Here is a 19,993-nt window from a genome sequence, read left to right as displayed (position 1 = left end):
AGCCGTTTATTGGGCGCTACGAATGTCTATCAAACGGCGTCTGGTTCTTCCCATGCTGCTTTGCGCGTGATTCATAGCCAATTGTATCACTTATACCAGATGACGTATGTAGAGCGACAGAAATTCGACGAGGAAGAAGAAGACGTGTTGCTCTTTTTTAAAAGTAAACTTGCGTTCTAAGCTACTTAAAACACTTTCTAAGGCTGCATCGAACGGTAACGTTGTGTCCCCTGCCATGTTGGAAATAACACTCTACAAGCTTCGGTGTCGCGCATAGACGTCGTCATCGTCTTGCTGCCCCCCCGCCCGTTCTGTGATTGGTTCCCTAACTCAGGCAAAAATAAGGACGGTGGTTTCCAGGCTGCCTTTGCAGTTTGAATGAAATCGCGCGCAAAGCAGCATGGGAATTCCCAGGCTACTTCCTCTCGTGTTCCAGTCTGATTGTTGTGTGAATGATTCCACCTGTTCCCTATTATCCCTGTGTGCATAAGAGTCTACGTCTTCCCTTGTCTTGTGCCAGTGTGTTGTATCAGTTGGTCTTACGTGCATCACTCGCGCCTTTTCCAAGCCAGTTTCAAGCCAAGTTCCAAGATTACCTTTTTGTTGTATCCTCGCCAAGAGACATTTTTTGTTCTTGTTAACTTTGATAAAATAGTCGTGCTAAAGTACCAGTTTAAGTTTTTCATAGCATTCTTGTTTTTCCTCCCAGTTGGAGTGAGTTTTTGTTTAATAAATTTTCAGGAGAGTTTATTTGTTTTTCCTCCGTAGCAGGAGTGATATTTAGTTAAAGTTAAATTCTGATAGTGCTTTTGTTTGTTCCTCCTTATAATGGAGTGATTTTGATTTTGATAAATTTTCATAGATATACTTCTCTCATTTTGGGAGAAGTATATATATATAATAATTAATAACTTCCATAGCCTGTTTTGTTTCTCTCTGGAGAGACTTGAGAACTTCTGCTCCTCAAATAAAAGCTTTTGGATACATCATCTCCTGCTCCTGCATCCTCCACTCTTTGGCCTGACAGGAACAAGGAAAATAAAATGGTGTAGGGTACTTCTTTAGTAATAATCATACACGATCAACACAGCTTAGTTTTTAGACTTTTATTCACTTAAATTCTCAAGTGTTAAAGCAAGAACAAAACATTTATAATGTCCTTTGGTGGGATTTTAGTACACTTTATTAATACTGTATATGTAAACTGATATTCTTTGATGCCAGCACGTTGCCAATACAAAGGAAAATAAACTGCACAACTAAAAGTAATAAATAAAATAATGAATGAAATAAAGGAAAATAAAAAGAGAATGAAACCAATGCTTCAGCATTTGGACATCTTAAATAGATACATTTAATGCTGCCTTTTTCTTTTTTTTTGTCAATCACAGTTCGCAAGAGATCCAAAAGGACAACATGATTTTTTTTTTTTTCCGTTTCGTTTGCTCCGTCATGAAAAGAACTTGCAAATACACTGATGGTTTTCTCAGCACTTCTCGTCTGCTCAGGTGAAAACTATCCTCTGACCACGATCGAGGGGAGCGAGCTGGCTCTAAGATAGAAAAAGAATCAGACAGCTGTACTGGAGTCTTCTTGAAGGAGGGGGGGAGGGGATGGGCAAGGGCTTCTTACACATGTGCATCACTTAACATTGGACAAAAGAATCTTTCAACCAACAAGGGTTTACAGAGTAACGTTCACGAAAGCACAGGTCAGTGGCAGCATGGCGGGGGGGAATGGGAAGGGGGCTGAACAGGAGGGAGGATGAGATAGAGCTCGAAGGAGAGACAGAAAGATTGAGAGGGATCAACGTGGGCAAGGTTTCGTGTCACAAAGTGGTAGTCCGGACAGATTTCCCTCGATCCACAATGCACTGACAGCAAAGAATGCGTCCTGGGGTTTGCCGTCACATTGAAGTCTAACGGCTTTGTCTCTGAGGCCAGTCTTTGCCGTTCAGCGGGGACATTTTTTTTTTCCCCATTAGCGGCGTCAGTCCAGCAAACATGAACTCGCAGAAGCATCCCGAGGGGATCTGCGGCCACCGTCGGCTCGTGCAAGAGCTGATTGGTTGCAGCTGTTGTTGCCGTGGCAATGAGAGAGGAAGTGAACAAGTCTGTCGTCTTGAGTTATCCCTCCTCAAACTGGAAGGAGCTCATGTACCTGGTATGGCTTTGAGGGAGATGGGGGGGGGGGGGGGGGGGGGGGACGGACTCACCGTTCTCTGCTCAACGTAGTCTTATCAGGCAAACGCTCAACACTTTTAATAATATCTATTCTTTTTATAAGTATACATTTGTTCATTTCTATATATATTTTTTTTATATTAAATGGAAAGTTTTTGCACTCATTCATCTTGCACATTCCCTTTATCATCAGCGCGTCCATTGAGTCTGGCAGCGGATAAGCTCAGTACATTACAGTCCACAAAGCTCATGGTTCTTTTTTAATGGTTGTTGAATATTTGAAGAAAAAAAAAAAGTGGGGGGTGGGGGGGGGGGGGTGGGAGGGGTAGGGGGTAGGTATGGGAGGGTTAAGGTGGAGGCTGTGAGAGGCTTGTCACTCCCACTAAGTAAGAAGCCTTCTCAGAGCACGGCGGGCCAGCAGGAGGCCTCTCTCAGCAGGGTCGAGCCCAGCAGCAGCAGCGTCAGCAAACTGGAGGAGAACGGAGGCGTCAGGGTGGCCTGGCCTGAATCTGGGCCCTTGCAGCCCCCCAGCTCTGACTCGCAGTGGGGCTTCTCACACAGCAGGCCCTTGTAGGCTGAGGGACAATTGCAGCGAACGTTGTTGACACACACCCCGCCGTTTTGGCAACGCAGGAGTTCGTTGTCACACACCCGGGCTGTGGTGGGAGCGGTGTTAAGAGAGGAGAGAGAAGTTAGAATCACACACTCACACACGTGAAGGGTGACACTTTACTTGAAGGGTTTTATTGTAGCAAATGAAAGAATGAAAGACTTTTTCAATGTTCAGTCCACAAGTAGAGTGTAACCACATTTTAAGACACATTTCTGACATTTTAAAAGAATAAGTTTAAGAGAACACACTCATCTATGGTGTTGTTGACAGTTGTTCACATTTTTATTTTTACATTATAGAGATGAAACTTGTCCTCTAACCACTTTTCACCACGGAGGTTTGTAGTTGATTTCTAAAAAGGGACCACAGTTTTTCCACTTAGCTTCGTCTTCTTTTTGGAGTTAACTTTCACATGTAGTGACGTTCCTGTTTAGTTAGGTTCAGGAACAAACCTCTTGACGAGGGCGAGAAAAAGATCAGGCTTTTACCATGTTAAACACAAGACAAGAAAGTTCCAGTTCCTAAGCTACCCGCTTCACGAACGGGGACATGAACAGATTTTACATTTAATTATTCACATTTTTTGCTATAAGACAATTTCAACAGTCTCATCTGGAATTTAGCTTTGCAGACAGACCAGATGCAATTACTTCTGTGTCTGTCCGAAGGTAAAACCGTGTTTACTTATTTACAAAACCCAAACTATTTCATAAGTCAAACATGGTTTGATATTTTGATCATTGAGACGTTGATTGGATGGGTAGATGCCTGTTATCACTGGACAGAGTCAGGCAAGCTGTTTACCAATGCAATTGCCAATGCAACCTTAAGATACTAAAGAAATGTTACATTTACCGCTATTACACCATTTCTCTACTGCAATGCCGCTTCCTTGGTACTAGCAATCAAATCTTGATCTGTAATTACGTTATGCGACAATCTTATTACAAATGATTTTATGATCTTGCACTGAAAAAAACCCCAAAAAAAGTCTCCCAGGAGGAAACAGGGGTTTAGGAAAAGACGTTAGCCTGCAGATTGGAATCAAACTAGCAATCTGGCACGTGACGGTCGTGCACATTATTCCGTCAAGTTAAAAGTTGAAAGTACATGGTTAGTTTTAGAGGCTCAACATTCATGGCTTTGGCTTGAAAGGTACATGTTTTCACAGCTTACCTATGTAATATTCATGGGTCATGGCTCCCATCACACGTCACCGATGCTGCCCTAAACAGCGCAACTACAGCATCTCACCGCCACACAATTCTTCATCTCGAATTGTGACATTGCAACGTTTTTCACATGTGGACAAATGTTCATTGAGCCCCCGACTGGATCGTCGATGTTTACAGTCTTTCTCATTCACTGATTTCAAATGACGGATCTAGTGACCGCTCCGTCGCCCATAAGTTTGTGGACTGTTGCTTTGAAACCTTGAGCTAGGCATTTACGCCGAGTCAACTGGAGCTACTGCACAAAGAGTTAAATCAATTTTCTCAGGAAACCCTACACAAGAAATCAAATAAGCATACAGTATTTCTTAAAATACTAAATGACTGATCCAACCTTAGAAAACAAAAAAACAAGTTAAAACCACTATGTGTAGAATTTCACAATACACAGCTTTGGTGCCCCTAATGGGATTAGAAAAATGTTTGACATTCAAGTTTGACATCGGGTGGCTTTAAGTTTTTGTTTTCTTTCAAATGACTTTCAGTACTTTGATTTAAGGTAGCGGCACTGCTTCTGTATTTAAACATCCTTTAAAGAATTTAAAACCACCTTTCACATTTTTATAGTTGGCAGAAACTTTGTTGTTCCTTTTTAAAATGTAACCTAGTAAAACTTCCCATTACGATGTGACATGCTGCTGAACGCTATGGCATCTGACATTTAAACATGATAAATGTGAAGATTTTATAGCAAAAGTGTCTGTATCTAATAATACCCATGTCCATTTATTCAACAACAATCTTTATTAAAGCCTCATTACATCAGCTGGCTTACTGCACATAAAGCCGCATTTTCTTCAATGCCTGCAAGCCTTTTACCAAACAGCACTGACTTTAGACAAACTGAACACTGGGAGAAAATCAGCGTATATTTAGAGCTGGGACACCGAGGCCACTATATTCCCAGTGGATGCAAGCTGTCAAGCAAGCTGGAGGCAAACAAAGCAGCGTAGCACAAACTAATAAACCAACAGAGACAAATAAACAGTGATAAACACAGGGGCCACTTCTGCCCATTTCAGTCCTTTATAGGAATGGAAAACAATGTGGTGAGCAATCTATAAACTCCATGGGACATAAATATCACAATAACAAACATAAGACCTTTCTCCTAATACTCGGGATTGGATGCATGCCGTCTACCTGGAATAGCCAAATAAGGCTTTGATGGGAGCCTTGTTCTGAAATATTGACTGTCAATTCCTGTTTGTGCATTTCGCCGGAGAAAAGGCAGCTTCTGTGTGGCTCAGAAAGTTACAATTACCATTCACAAAGTAATCCAAACAAGACATCTGAACTCCAGCTTTGTCTTTTATTTTTCCAACTGACAGGTCAGTTTCATGACCAATACAACCACTCAGAGGAAACCACAGTAATGAGCCAAGACAACAACTAGCACTGCAACACATATTTCTATGGAAAACATTTGTTCACGTTGTTTGACTCTTATTGATGAAGCAACACTTAGCAACTAGAACGCTACTTCTAGGGAGAACTATCCGATGTATCAATTAAACAATCACAAGGCCTTGATGTGACCAGTATACAGGAGAGACTCCTTCAATTGGACAATGACCTCAAATCTCACTCATCTTATTCTTCCTTGCTGTCATGATTAGCCAACGCATATTTCTCAGGATTTTTAAAGTGTAATGCATTCCTGTGCTCCGGATTTACCATAGAAATACTTGAAATGTTGCGCGATTACCATTGTTTGTGCCCATCTTTTTAAAGTATAAGCAGTTCAGGGTCAAGCTAAGGTTTGAAAGAAGGCAATGCTCAAGCTATGTAAGTCTGAATAGAAATGCTCACCCAGAAGTTTTACAATGTGCAGAACCTTGAAATAAAGACGATTTAACGCAGAAAGAGCTGGTGTAAGCACATATCAAACTATTTCACTGTAAAATAAGTTTACTTTTTTAAAATTAATTTACTCTAACTCATAGACTTGTAAGTCTATCTACCAATATATTACTAAAAACATGTTAATACATTCTGCTTTCATATTAATTTGTTATAATTCCCACAAATTAAGGGCATTTTTTCCCTTGTTTTTTAAGTACAGTTGTACAGATTACTTATGAGTATTAACTGTACATTCACTGTACTCTCAGGCCAGGAAGATTACAGCTTTTGCTTTTGATTACAGATGTGTGTCTTTATCATGGCTGCCTTGTGTGTCCTTGTGTGTGTTTGGACTGCTGTTAGTGCAGTTCGTCAAAACTTAACACTGCAATATGTAGGCAACCAGCCTACAACGTCAAAGGGTTGACTTGTAAAGAAAGTCTGCAATCTCCTGCTTCTTTGCGTTGTGTCTTTATCACTGCACAATGACAAGTATGGTTGTTAAAACTGCTGGCAAGAGATCAGTATCATTTTGGAAACGTCCGCGCACCAAGAAAAATTATGGAGAAACAGAGTGGGGAACGTGCCAATGGCGTGTTTCTTTCAGACCCGAGTCATCTGGTGTGCCCCCTAGTGGAGTCCTCTGCTAACAGGGGTAGTATAGGCAAATTTTAGGCAAGTGAACAATTACGTCCACCACGGAGCAAGCTGCTAATGTGAAAATGTGATTAAAAGTAAGTACATTCAGAAGCTTTCCAGACATGTTCGCTAAAAACTACAGGCTAGCAAAAGCAACTCAGAATGGGGCTACCAAAAGACCAAATTTTTCCCCATCTAAAGCAACTTAAACCTCAATGCTGTCATAGTGGTTGGCGGAAGAGCTATATTGTGGATATTTACACAGAGTCACTACTGCAAAGACTTTGCCCTGCCTGCAGCGCAGAACATCTGTGTAGCAACACTGTCTGCAGCGTGTTCCAAAACAGTCTGGGTGAGAGTATGGACCACATTATGCGGACCCACTCCATTTAAAGGCGGGGTAGGGGATCTTTTTCTGGAACATTTTTTTACATATTGCTTGAAATACTCTTCACACCCCCATTGCAACCAATTAATTAAAAGTTTTGACACAAATATGAAAAGTTTTAGTGGCCTCTAGAACGTACAATCTAGGAAAAACAGTATCCAATCATTGTGAACGGTCCGTTCACAATGATTGGATTCTGATGACGTCTATCAAACTGCAATCTGCTCCTCCCTCCCCCTCCTCCCCCCCTGTGCGCGTACCCTGCTCCGTGAACGAATTACGCGTCCAGAAGCTTGGCAGGAAGCTAAACTAGAGCCAGCTTGGCTAGCACCTAGCATTATTAAACGTATAGTTAGCATAAACTAAATACTAAATACTAAATACGGCAACGATCGATGCTTGCTGTCAGAACAGCGCTCGTGCACCTTCGTGCTCGTTCATGTACTCAAGAGGCGTGGCTTCGGGGGGAAAGTGAAGAAAAGGGTTGGGACTTTTTACCGATGTATTTTCAAAATGCAGCTTCGCTGGACTCAAAATCCAGGATCTCCTACCCTACCTTTAACTATCTGATGCACAAGTGAAGCAGTGTAAATTTCCACAATGTAGTGCCTTGAACTGGTTTCAATTGCTCTTGATTGTGAAAATTTTGAATTTCTGGTTCAGCTTTTAGCGTTAGCTAGCTATTCGGGAAAACATCTTGATTCTCCAATCAGAGAGCTCTCTAACTGTTGTCTCCTTCAGGTAAGGCACTACCTGAGATTCAAGCGGCCTCAGCAGCATATTTCTTGTTCGTAAGTTAACCCTTAATTTCCCTGAGAACAGACCACCTACTTAGATATACAGTACCAGCCAAGACGACAAAATAGATTTACATTTATTCAGCAACCCACTACAGTGTCAGTGGGTGTGCGTGGTCTGTTTGTCAGAAATTGTTATGTTGATAAATTGCAGGTATCTATTATTATTTTCTTCAATGATGGTATTTACTATTAATTTACATGTGAGAAATGGAAATTTAATAGAAGAATCCACTGTCTGGTAATGGTCATGAAGGGAACAATTGCTTTCAAGACCTAAACAGAACGCAGGCTTTTTGACTGAGGAGTGCAAGAGCATGAAGAATAGATCTCAACATTAATAGTGGTCCTCATTGCTGGGTACATATAGATCCAAGTAAATCCTTAATATGAGAGAGTGGGGAATCATTAAAAAATAGCTTGTTTCTTTTAGAACTGGAAATACAAGATAATGCCGAGGGCTTGGATCTCCCACTAATTAAAATGCTGTTTATTTCTCCTGGCTCGTATTGTGGGTTGACGTTCCTCGTGCGTTAATATGTACTGAGAACAAATTTTTACATTAGGAGCCATGCCATTAAAAAATTTAATTCAGCATGATGTTTCAAACTGCAGAACAAGTTCAGCTGATTTCAAAGAAAAGTTCAGGTAATGGCCATGCCCTGCAGGCAGAGTGCGCCATCGTCTGCCAATTAAGCAAAGCTAAAGTCAAACATAAAACGCTGATATTGATTCTTTAGAAACAAACGTCAATAAAAAAGGACTGTGTACGGTCAATAAGATTAAAGGTGCTGCAGCACTGCTGTAGCCTGAGAACTCCACAGTAGTCGGAATTCTTTTCAGAGGTCTGCACCATGATGTGCTTTAAATCTCACCACATGAACAATTTCGCATTACCGCGTGTAAACAGAGCCGGCACAGGCAGTAAATGACAAGATTTGCTGCGTTTGCTTTTGATATGAGTGATAATATTTAGAAAGGGGACCAACGAACGAGGTGTGCCTGTCTGGGAAAGTGATGTGTTTGATGAGAGATTTAAGTTTTTAATTGCATTTTTCAGTCTGCAAGCAAATCGAGTCGTGGCCATGAACATAAATACTGCAGCAGCAAAGATGCAGTAGAAGGTCAAGATGAAAAAGTTATCCCCAAACTATTTCGCTTGAGATTACTTAGAAGTAGAAGCTCCTAGGAGAGGCAACATTTCAGGTGCTTTTCATCTTAAACTGCTTGGGAAAGACATTTTTGTGCAGCCATTGTGACAACAAATTCACAGCTGTGTGTACTTTCCACTTTTGTGGCAAGCCGGGTGTTGAAGTTATCTTTTTAGTTCTTGTGCAAGTGGCTTTCGAAACAGTGGAGGAAAATTGGGGGGATTTTAGCAGCTACTAAATCAGCAATAATGTAGGGGAAAAAAAATCCATAGTATCTTAAGAAATATTCATTTTTCTTCAGGAGACCATAATGCAAAGTATTTAGGGCTTTCATCTTGGAGGTCTGTTAGCGCAGCAGAGGGTAAAATCTAGTGGACCTTTTTGCAAAATGTACACTATAATAATCTGTCTTTCAGTATGGCCTGACAGTTACTGGCTCAGAAGCTTTTACAGCACAACAAAACTGCCTCTCTGGGTATTAAATCCTGGGAAATTTAGTCACTACCTTTATAGAACTGAAGTCAGAAAATGTACAGTTAATTATAGCCTCAACACAAAGAAACTTGTATGGGTTAAAAATATATAAAAGTAATTCAAATGTTTTTTTTTTTTTTTCCCAAGTTCCCTCTGCTCAAACACGTGTTATTGATTTAACTTATCCTTGATTTTTGCATATTCTCTGTTGAGGATAATGAAAGTGCAGACCAATTCACATTCTGAAAGTTTCGCTGAGATATGTACACCAACAAAGTTTTTTTTCCAGTCATGAAGAAGACATCTTGTACCAAGAAGTTCAACGTTTGAAATGAAAACTATTCAAATATTCATAGATTCTGGATGTTTCAGTGACTGAGCAGAAGTAATGTTGTGTGTGTAGGTGTGTGTGCTATTGTAATGGAATTTCATAAATCTATAACTGAACTTCATTGTCAGAAACTATAGCAGACAGAAATAACAATACATGGGGGAGGATTAATATGGAGGCATTTATAAAGGAAAGTACAGCCCTGTTCAGTTCTGAGATAAAAATCACATGGTCCTTATAAGGTTTTAAAATTAGGTCTATGCAACTTTAGATGAACGTGACACTGATGCTGTCATTATGCTTTTTTTTCTAACATAAACTAAGCATAATTGCAGAAGCAGTCCCTGAAAACCTGTACGCCCCTGCTGCAAAAACATGTCGGATCACCTTCATCAGACATAACTTGAAGTAGTTGTTTTCTGTATGATGTTGTCATTTACACCCTCTTCTCTGCAACTTTGATTCAGATAATAGGGGTTTGAGGATATTCATTCATGCACAGCTCACTTAAGGTCCCACCGCAGCACTCACATTGGTTGAATGCTGACGTTGAATACTTTGTGACATCAATGTGACATCTTGATTCTTTTCTTTTTGAAGCCATTCTCTCTAAATTTTCTGCTTTGCTTAAAATCATTGTCCTGTTGATGACCCAGTTTCAACCAAGCTTTAGTGGAATACTTTGGTATACAGAGGAGTTCATGGTGGACTCAATGACTGCAAGGTGTCCAGGGGTCCGTTTCACAAAGCAGGTTCAACAAACTCTGAGTCTAATCCTGAACTCTGAGTTAATCTACTCTGAGATAGAAGTTAGTTTAGTCAACTCTGAGTAGGTTCACCTTGAGTTTTGCGTGTGCACCACAACTATAAAAAGCCAGCATCAATGGAGCCCCGATTCGACGAGTCACCATGGCAACGGGGAAGAGGAGGGCTACGTTTTTCACCGATCATACCGCGAGTTGCAACACGTTTTTAGAAAGAAGTGCAACACCGCTGCAGCTGCAAAAGAGAGAGAGACGGCGTGGGAGAACATTGCTGCTCGGGTCAATGTGTAAGTTTAAATGTAGTCCTTTGCAATCACAATAATATTACAGGGGAAAACTGCTATAATGGTAGCCTATTCATTTATTTCATTTAGGTGCGATCCCACGGGGGAGAAGCGCACTTGGCAGCAGCTTAAGATGAAATATAAAAACATTGGTCAAACAGGTGAGACCTCGGCATGGAGGTACCTCATTTTGATCATGTTGTACACTGTAAAATAAATATTAAAGGGGAATCCCTGAAGAATCAAAATTAGGCAAATACCAGAGACAGCAGTAAACATCAAAAAAGCGGTGAGGGGGGTTCTAAAACATTGCAGACGACTCAGAAAAGAGGGTTAATGTTGAAAATACAGGAATTCCCCTTTAAGTGACTACTTGAGTGGCTACTTGATCAGTTGATTTATCCCCAACATAATGCTGTTTTCACATACATCAATGTCTTCTAATCTATATCATGTTCAGTTAAACAATCAAGCCTATTTAAACTAACACAGACTTCTGTTCAGCCAACAGAAAGAAGGCAGATGCCCGTAAAACGGGTGGTGCCCAGCACCGCCACCTCTAACGGAGGCAGAGAAGCTGGCCCTAAGCCAGAATATTGGAAGGCTAGTGGCTGAGGGAATCTCTGGAGGGAGCTCATCCTCTGAGTCCACCCCTCAAGACATAACGCCTTTATAAAATGTAATAGGCCTGTAGATATCTTTTTTAAGCCTATTCATACAAATATTTGTCTTTTTTTTCTTTTGTCCCAACAGATTCTGATGGTGCTATCTGCCTGGTGGAGCCCCCTCGCGTTTCAACAGACCATGTAACTGTAAGTAGGCAATACTCCAAAGATAATTGTCTGGAAATGCTAAAACATCGATGCGGTCTGATAACCATCTCCCGACGAATATTTAATTCTCTGCGCAGTTACGCTGCACCTTCATCCACGGGATCGTTGTCAAAAGGACACGCCCTGTTCGTGAAAAAAGACGCTTCCTACTGTGCCTAATGGACTTCTAGAAGTAGAAGAACTAGGCTACGCCAAAACTCAAACTGCAAAACAAGTCCAAACCAACATGCTTGACATCTGGTATGAGATGTCTGTCCTCATATGCTGCGTTTTGGTTTTCACTAAAAACCAAAAAAAAAACAAAACTGTGCATTACAGCCAAACATTCTATTCTTTGTCCCAGAAGTCTTGTGGTTTGTTCAGACGCAACTTTGAGAAAAATGTAAGCTGCCCTAACATGTTCGTTTTACAAAGAAGAGGCTTTCTCCTGGCAACCCTACCAAACAAGCTAATCCTGTTTAGTCTTTTTCTAATTATACTGTCATGAACTTTAACAGAGTCTAAGATGTAGCCCTTGGGTTTTTTGCAGTTTCTCTGAGCGTTGCATTGTTTGACCTCTGGGTGAACTTTCCGGGACATCCACTCCAAGAAAGATTGGCAACTGTCTTGAATGTTGTCCATTTGTGAATAACCCTTCTAACTGGAGAATGATGGGACTCTTTGGAAATGGCTTCACAACCTTTCTCAACTTGATGAGCAGCAACGACTGCATCTCTAAGCTCCTGATGTCTTTCCTCTTTTTGGCGTTGCTGCAAACCGGCAAAACCACCAAATGTTCTGCTCTTATGGAGGTGCTCACACCTGCAGATGATCAGTTAATCCAGCGCATTTGATCAGCAGCACCTGGCTGCTGCTTACCCTATTTAATCCTATGGAAGCAGTGAGGGTTCTTAGTTTTTCACACACCGCTTCTGCATTTTGGCTTCAATTTATTTCAATGAGTGATGTCATATGAGGTTACATTTAAGTTGTTTTAAGACCTGGTGATTACCAGGTGATTTTTAATTTGTCCCGATACATACAGCCTTAGAATCGACAGATGTCAATAATATTTTTTCTATTCATATTATTGTAGATCTTTAAGCATTTCTGAAGTTAAAATGTGTCAAACCTCTTGAATCTCACTGTAAGACGAATAGAAGAAGCTTTGATATAAATGCTTCACACACTATTGTCTCTTTAGTTTTTTTTTTAGTTTTATCAAAGCTTCAGGGCTAATCTGTCTACAGATAAAACTACAGACCCATTGTGTGCATTTTCTGCATGGGATTTCACATCAGTTTAACTTGGAACTGCATGGAAATATTTACTAAATGTACTTTTCTTCTTACTTACACATATCCAATTGGTGCTGCTGTACTGTTCAGCATTCTCGCATGCATCTGTTTTTCACTTCGTAATGCTTCAGGATTTGTTCATGCGTTCAACCTGGGTGGGCACGGAGTGTGAAACATGCCTACTCTTCCCTGGCATTTTACCTTTTCTGCACAAAAAGTTTCACATAGAAACAACTGTGCATGTTGACACTGTGTGTTTACTCTGTACACACTGAATATATTAGTAACCAACAGCAAGTTGCAGTCAAAAACAGTGCATGTTTAATGAGGATCCATCTGTGTCAGCGCTGCTAAAATAAACCAGTGATTCATTCTACAATGAATTTAAATTACAATGCAGCAGGCTTCACTTTATTTATACAATATTTTGCTGACAATGACCAAATGCAGCTGTTAAGCAATGTGGTTCCATGAAAAAAATGGCATATAGCTGCTAAAACTGGACTTTATATTTATATATATATATATATATATATATATATATATATATATATATATATATATATATATATATATATATATATAATGATGATTATTCAGTATATGCTGTAATATGGTATAATATACTTTAAAAAATGCTATATTTTAAGATGGCATTTATCTAAACCATGCCCAAAGTAATGTACAATCTGATTGTTAAATATGATCACTTTCACAACCCAGAGGCTTTAAATTTGAACAGTTTGTCTGTGTTCTGGTGTGCAACAAGTACCTGCTTTCAGGAATAAAGTTCAGCTTTGTTTCTTGTGAATATCGTGAAAAGAAATGCAGAGAAATGATGGCCTAGGCTTCTAATAGCTCTTTGTTTGGGTGTTTCCATGCAACCAATTGCCTTCAGATACTTCTCCATCCAAATCCAGTGATTAATATTTATCAGAAAGCTGACAAAGCTTTTCGCTGAGCATCCAAAGGAAGAAATAGAAGGCTCCACTTGAAATTAATCTTAAAGTCGTCTCACATGTCACATCTAGAGAAGCTTAGTAATTTGCACCTGCAGCATAATGAGGCTTGGCGCGAATGTTTTTCTGTCTTTTAGGTCCTTTGTCAAAAAGTTAAAATCCTGAAGCGTTTACTTCCTTCTGCTTGCCTGTAGGTTTGTCACTAAAGTTTGACTGAAGTTTGAAAAATGACAAATTGGTGACATTTGTGGAAAAACAAAGACTACGCGGGGCATGCTTTGTAAAATGACTGGGGGAGATATAAATGACAGGCAGTAATAAATGGGCTGGACCACGAAGTGACCTGCATTCTCCTTTAAAAAATGTTGGTGTTGGATGACATTGTCCTGTTGTGTACTGGCAATGGGGATCACAGGCAGCCTGTCAAGCAGTCAATATTGACTCAGCTGTTGTGTTGTTGTGTGTGACACGCCAGGATAACAGAGTTACCGTGCAGCATGCATCCTGCCATGCCATTGGTTTTTCTCTGTTTGAGGCAGAACAGGCACCTGCTGATATCATATTAGCAACACATCCAGAGCAAGTGTGAAATGCAGGATCCGGTATGACAGAGATGGCATAGTATTCTGGGTTACTGGAGCTCATGTTATGCGTAAGGTCTGTATTTGTTAGTCCTGTGCATGTGCAGCGCATTCTTTCAGCCAAGGCTCGGGAGTCATACAGAGAGAAAAAGCATCGGAGAGAGATAGCAGAGAGACACAGAGCTGAGGGGGAGAAGAGTCGGGGAGCTGCGTGGGAAGGGTTGTGGTTCTACTTACATTTGCAGCCATCGTCCCACAAATAGCCGGGTAGACACTCCTGACACTTAGGCCCTGTAGTGCCCTCCTTACATATACAAAATCCTGTGCCATTACAGCGATCACTGACTGAGCCAAAGGGATTACAATTACACTCTGGAAAAACAAGACACACATACACACACAGGCTGGAGAATAGGGTGGTGCTTTGACTTCCCAGCACACGTCTAGGATTCTCACAACATCAACCACCACCTTGAGCTTTATTATAAGCTCAGCAAGGTGCATGATTATTTCAAATGTAAAAAAAAAAAAAAAAAAAAAAAAAAAAGCAAATAAATTGAAAGACACATACAGAATAAAATGCTACCATTTCAACTGTAATGGCGAAAGAATGAGAGAGGAATGAGGTTTGCTCTAGATGCATGAACACCACAGTCATTGAAATATATTTATTTTGAATTACTATTCACTTAATTTTGCCATTATACAAGAACACAGCGTGCAAAGAGCAAATATGCAAAGCATTATCACTAGCTTTGATATCAGATGGAAAATGTGAGCTTATCTGAACATGCTCTTGTATAACCTGAGTCATTCATACAGACAGAGGTAGGCAAAGATGGACAAAGAAGACAGAAAATGTGATGAGCAGATATAAGATGAACAATGGAATGAAACAAAGAGCGGCAAGGGATGCAAAGGTTTTAAAGAAATGAGAAAACTACATTGAAATGGGCATTGTTGTAAGGTGTTCTTTAATCCTGTTCAATTTTAAAAGTAAACACTCACTTAATTTACCCTTTTAGAAAAAAAATCATGTAATTTTAAATGCCTCTTTGCAATTTAGAGACAAAAATGGTCTTAAGGACAGTTAAAAATAATGTAGAGAAAAAAAACAAAAAACAAACCTGCCATGTGTCTGGTGTCCTGTGCTCAATATACCTTCCAGCTTTCCACAGCAACTGCAGCACTCTGTAGTCAAAGTGACACCTATTTCGACAGTCCCTGACCATCACATTGCACCTTCTGTGGCTAAGCTGCACATGGCTGCACCCCAGTGACATCTAGGGGTCTGGCAGGACGAGAGAGGTGACGGCATATGACAAACTGGGGGTCAGGGAACGAGCGGCAGGGTGATGGCAAGTGTGGCACACAGTGACGCCTCTGCGGCTCTTAATACCAAGTGACGGGTTTCAGCTGCTATTCCTGAGGCCATTTCATGTATATGACATATGCACTTGCCTGGCACCTCTGACTGGCGGTGTGACTTCCCTGGAACATTTCTCCCAGAACTCTTGTTGCCTGTCAGATTCTCCCCTCAGGACTCACAAATGCACCTGACACTGAGCGGTGTGAATTCACATTACATATACAAGCTAAAGAATTCAATAGGGAACCAAACTATTGCTTAGGAAGCTATGTAAGATGCAATCTTTACACACAAGGAAAATAAATGATAGAGTTTATGAATTGCTGCATTACAAGTCATGAACAAAATATCAGAGACACAAGGTGAAACTATCCTTTTCTCATTGGCATTATAGCAGTAAAGGAGGCACTGAATCAACAGGCCAGTCATATGCAGATTTAATACCAGTTATAGCGTCATCATGCATTTTATGTGTGTCCTATTTTGGTGAACTAAAAAGCTAAAGAGTGAAATTTGGTGTACCTGCTCACACATGATAAATGATGCACGGTTTGGTAAATTTCAGCATACACACAGAAAAACGAGCTTGTCTGGTTTTGTAAGAGAGATTTGAACAGTTTGGGTTTTGGAAACATAAAACAAATCTTAGCTTTTTGATGTTTTTGTTATGTTTGGACACTGAACACCTGCTAGCTGAGCTAGCCCTATTAGCTGCTGGATACAGCTTCTACCAATACTGATCTCAGTTTTCTTATCTCCTTTTTTTACAAATCGTTGAACTATGTCTTTAATATGGCAGGAAAATTGTGGACAACATTATAATTGAAATAAAAAATGATCAAGAGATATAATGGTTACATATCAAAGCTGAAGGAACATTTAGCTGTTTTGACCATAAAGCAATAGTCAACTTCTATAGTGATTTGGAAGTGTTTCCACTTAACTGTCTACTTTATTAATTTTTTAGATATTAAAATTAGCCTATATGTAATTTGCAACTATGCTTGATACACTTCTTGCCCTTAAAATACAAGCGAGAAATTACATCCAACTACTTGAAATACAACTGAGCTAGCAGCTAAAAATTCAATAAGGAATGTTAGCAGCTAGCAAAAATAAACTCAGCTTGAGGATATTAATACTATAACTGTCTCTTCCCACAGCTGACTGAGAAGCATTATCTGTTAAACACTAGTTTTGAGTCTGAAAATGAGACTCGTGACACTGTTGTGTCAAAGCAAAAGAAGCAACGAGGAGGGCAACTTAGAGATATGAGGACAGGACTTTGTACAAAGGACGCAGCTGTGGGGGATGGAATGACACGGTCTCTTTTGAGGAGTCAAGACAGAAGGTGATGCAAGGAAAGTGTGAAAGGATGGTAACAGTAATGGGGGGCCAGGTGGGGGACTAACCTATGCACACATTTTCATCGTCCAGTTCTGCTGAGGCATTGCGGTAGTAGCCCAGCTTGCATAGCTGGCAGTGCTGGCCCCTAGTGTTGTGCTTACAGCCCACGCAAATGACGGTGTTTAGCACCTCCGTGTAGATGCATCGGTTGGAGTGGCCGAAGCATTCGCAGTCTTGCAAACAGAGAGGAAGTGTGTAGGGAAGAGAGGGGAGAAAGAGGGAAAAAGAAAGAGGCGCGGTAGAGATGTTGGTGCTGCGAATGCTACAGCAGAGGGGGTAGCAAAGGTTTAAGCGAGGCGCTATGGCATGCGAGGTAAAAAATGGTGATGTTGCATGACGGAGGAGGAGATGCTAGTGGGTAAAGTGATGATTAGTCTGGCAAAGGCATAGCCAGAGTTAGAGACAAATATCACGAAAATAGCATGTTGTTAGTAGGATTTCAAGAGGTCACATCACTTCAAGCACACCACAACAAGAGGTGAAGAAGGCTCAGGAATGATGGCACAGAGACATGATCACACTTGGAACACCACGAAGCATTAGAACAGTTCAAACCATTCGTGAAATGGATCCGTCATCTACTTGTTGTGGGGGGAATTAAGATGTTTTTATGTAACTGAGAGCTAAATGTCTAATTTCTGTAACATACGGGAATTAAGAAATCAGTATTTGAATGGCCCTTTATATCACAACCCTTTGTAACAAAACGTGGGGAGTCGTTTTAAATTATGTACTCTACAGACTTGGAGAACAACATTTTCTATGCGCAGTCACTAAGGTGGGAAAACATATGGTGATGTTATGCAGTGTTATGTCATACTTAATTAGATATCTGGAGTTGGAGATGGAATACAGAACCTATGATACTCAATGATATTCAGTGGCAGTGCTGCCCTAAGGCAGAAAGGTTGGGAGGAATGCAGGTCCAACTCAGCACTCTCCAAGTGAGGATAAGTCAGCCGCACTGAGAGACCACTGACACCATGTGTCGCAGCACAGACAGATGTGACCCTTAAGCCTTGTTGGCAACTGTGTGGACTGACAGCATTCTCAAGACTCCAGAATAGAGTGGTTAGCAGATGGGGCTTTTGTCCAATGGATTGCTGTTATTAAGAATCTGTATTGAGGTCAGTTCTCTCTGTCTGGCCATTGGCAAGGCTTGGAAACAAAGGAGCAGAAAGCCAGGTCCACTCTACCTCTCACCTAAATCAGCAAGTCCTGTCTGAGTGTGAGCTAAGGTCCTCTACATTAGATGCTTCACTCTCACAGACATACTCTCAGAAGACAAATAATCTCTCCTTTTTAGAAATAGGGTAAGGTCATAAATCATGCACACATGGGGAATAAAAAGAGTCAGAAACACGCCCCCCCCAAAAAAAAAATAGCTGTGGCTGAAACACCCACTTTATTTTCACTGAAAAAAGAACGATTCCGTGGGACTTTTTGTGTTTAGGAAACGATTCCATAGAAGAATGAGCCTTTCATGTGTGTTTTACAGTGAGAGCCATCAGTCTACCACTGAACTGGAGTTATAGATACAAAGTGCTCTTGCACTGTGTTAGGGCTACAAGGGTCAGGAGGGGGTAGAGGTAAACAGAAACATCAGGTCACACAGTGAAAAGGCATGAATTTCTTCTAGGGGCAATGCATGAACTCTAGGGCTCCTACCTCGCTTGCTGTTTGCAACGTGGACAGAAGGGGCAGTGGACAATGCAACTCGAGGTGCTACTAGACAAATTAAAAGAAGAAACAAAACAAAAAAAAAAAGAAAGATGATTTTGCAATTAAATAGAACACATGTAATGTTAAAGAGTCAAGAATACCAGGCATCATGCCTGATGAAAATAGTAATAAAAAGAAACATATACAATAATGATGAATGATGGCTTCGGGAAATAAAGAGTGACACTGCCAAATGAAGCTGGCTGCACATAGCAGCATCTGTTACAAATGCCTTAGATAATGAAGAACTGAAATATTATGATCCCTCTTTTACGCTTCATTTCATTAACAAACGCTTTGTATCTTTCAAAAGCCTCTGTGTATGTTTCCCAAGACGGAAACTATTCTGTGAAAAACCATGCTCCACCTTGGGGAAGACAACCAAAGAATTTTCACCCAATAAATTTGTGCACAGGAGCGTGCACGGATAAAGAGACTGGCTAGCCGTGAGCATATTAGTCCCTCTGTTTCTTTTCTTGTCAGAAAACAAACTGTGGGGGAAAAAAAGTAAAAAAATAAGCCCAGCCTTTTGCTTTGTGCTAGCTGACATACACTTTATCCACTCGACTGTGGTCATGGAAACACAGGCCTGAGTGATTGTGTGCTAGTTGTTTGCAAGGTTGATTCACATCACATCTGCACTTTGAACTCAGATGAGCTCAATATCTGCATAAAACCACGGTGAAACCTCCCCTGCTTTTCTTCGTGATTAGCTTATACAGAATTAAGTATTCCTGGAAGTTTTAAACCTAATTAAAGTCCCATGTTTATGTGTACATGCGCAGTACACACGTTAGTGTTAGAAAGGATAAAGGACGGCACTGCAGTGTGTTGCAGAGTGCCCTGTGAATACACAAGTCACCCCGTAATTCTCCATCATGAACAAGAAAAGCAGACTAAGACTGAGACTGAGATCTTTTGGCCGGTCTGGAAGCCTGGGAACAGGGAAGATGCTACCCCAAACACTTTTGGCTACCAAGGAGCCAGTTTTTGATTATCATACAAAGACCTGCGTTAAATGAATCTGTGGAAAAACATAACTGTTGCATAATCTTAGATGCCTACCTTCTTTTCGGTTAGCGACACCTAGAGATGAGACATTCGGCCGAACTGCGTGCAATTGAGAGAAACCAGGGGTTATTCA

At 40.7% G+C, this 19,993-nt stretch overlaps 1 protein-coding gene across 4 annotated transcripts in view; it reads right to left on the bottom strand.

Annotated features, from left to right (window-relative positions):
* Positions 1 to 1,107: 1,107 nt before the first annotated feature.
* The window catches only part of ntng1a (netrin g1a), a 133,234-nt gene continuing 114,348 nt past the window's right edge, over positions 1,108 to 19,993 (bottom strand). For 2 of the 4 annotated variants that reach the window (XM_075452439.1, XM_075452438.1), the window contains exons 6-8: positions 17,133 to 17,300; positions 14,589 to 14,723; positions 1,108 to 2,839 (exon numbers count right to left, since the gene is read on the bottom strand). In XM_075452439.1, the coding sequence (XP_075308554.1) occupies positions 2,583 to 2,839; positions 14,589 to 14,723; positions 17,133 to 17,300 (560 nt within the window). In that variant the 3' untranslated portion in view covers positions 1,108 to 2,582. Of the gene's footprint in view, positions 2,840 to 14,588; positions 14,724 to 17,132; positions 17,301 to 19,914; positions 19,960 to 19,993 lie in introns of all 4 variants that reach the window. The other 2 variants (XM_075452440.1, XM_075452441.1) reach the window with 2 other exon arrangements.

The sequence above is a fragment of the Odontesthes bonariensis genome, chromosome 20 (assembly GCF_027942865.1).
Source record: "Odontesthes bonariensis isolate fOdoBon6 chromosome 20, fOdoBon6.hap1, whole genome shotgun sequence".
Lineage (NCBI taxonomy): Eukaryota > Metazoa > Chordata > Actinopteri > Atheriniformes > Atherinopsidae > Odontesthes > Odontesthes bonariensis.
Note: the sequence above shows the minus strand (reverse complement) of the source record. Positions and strands in the feature narration are given on the sequence as shown.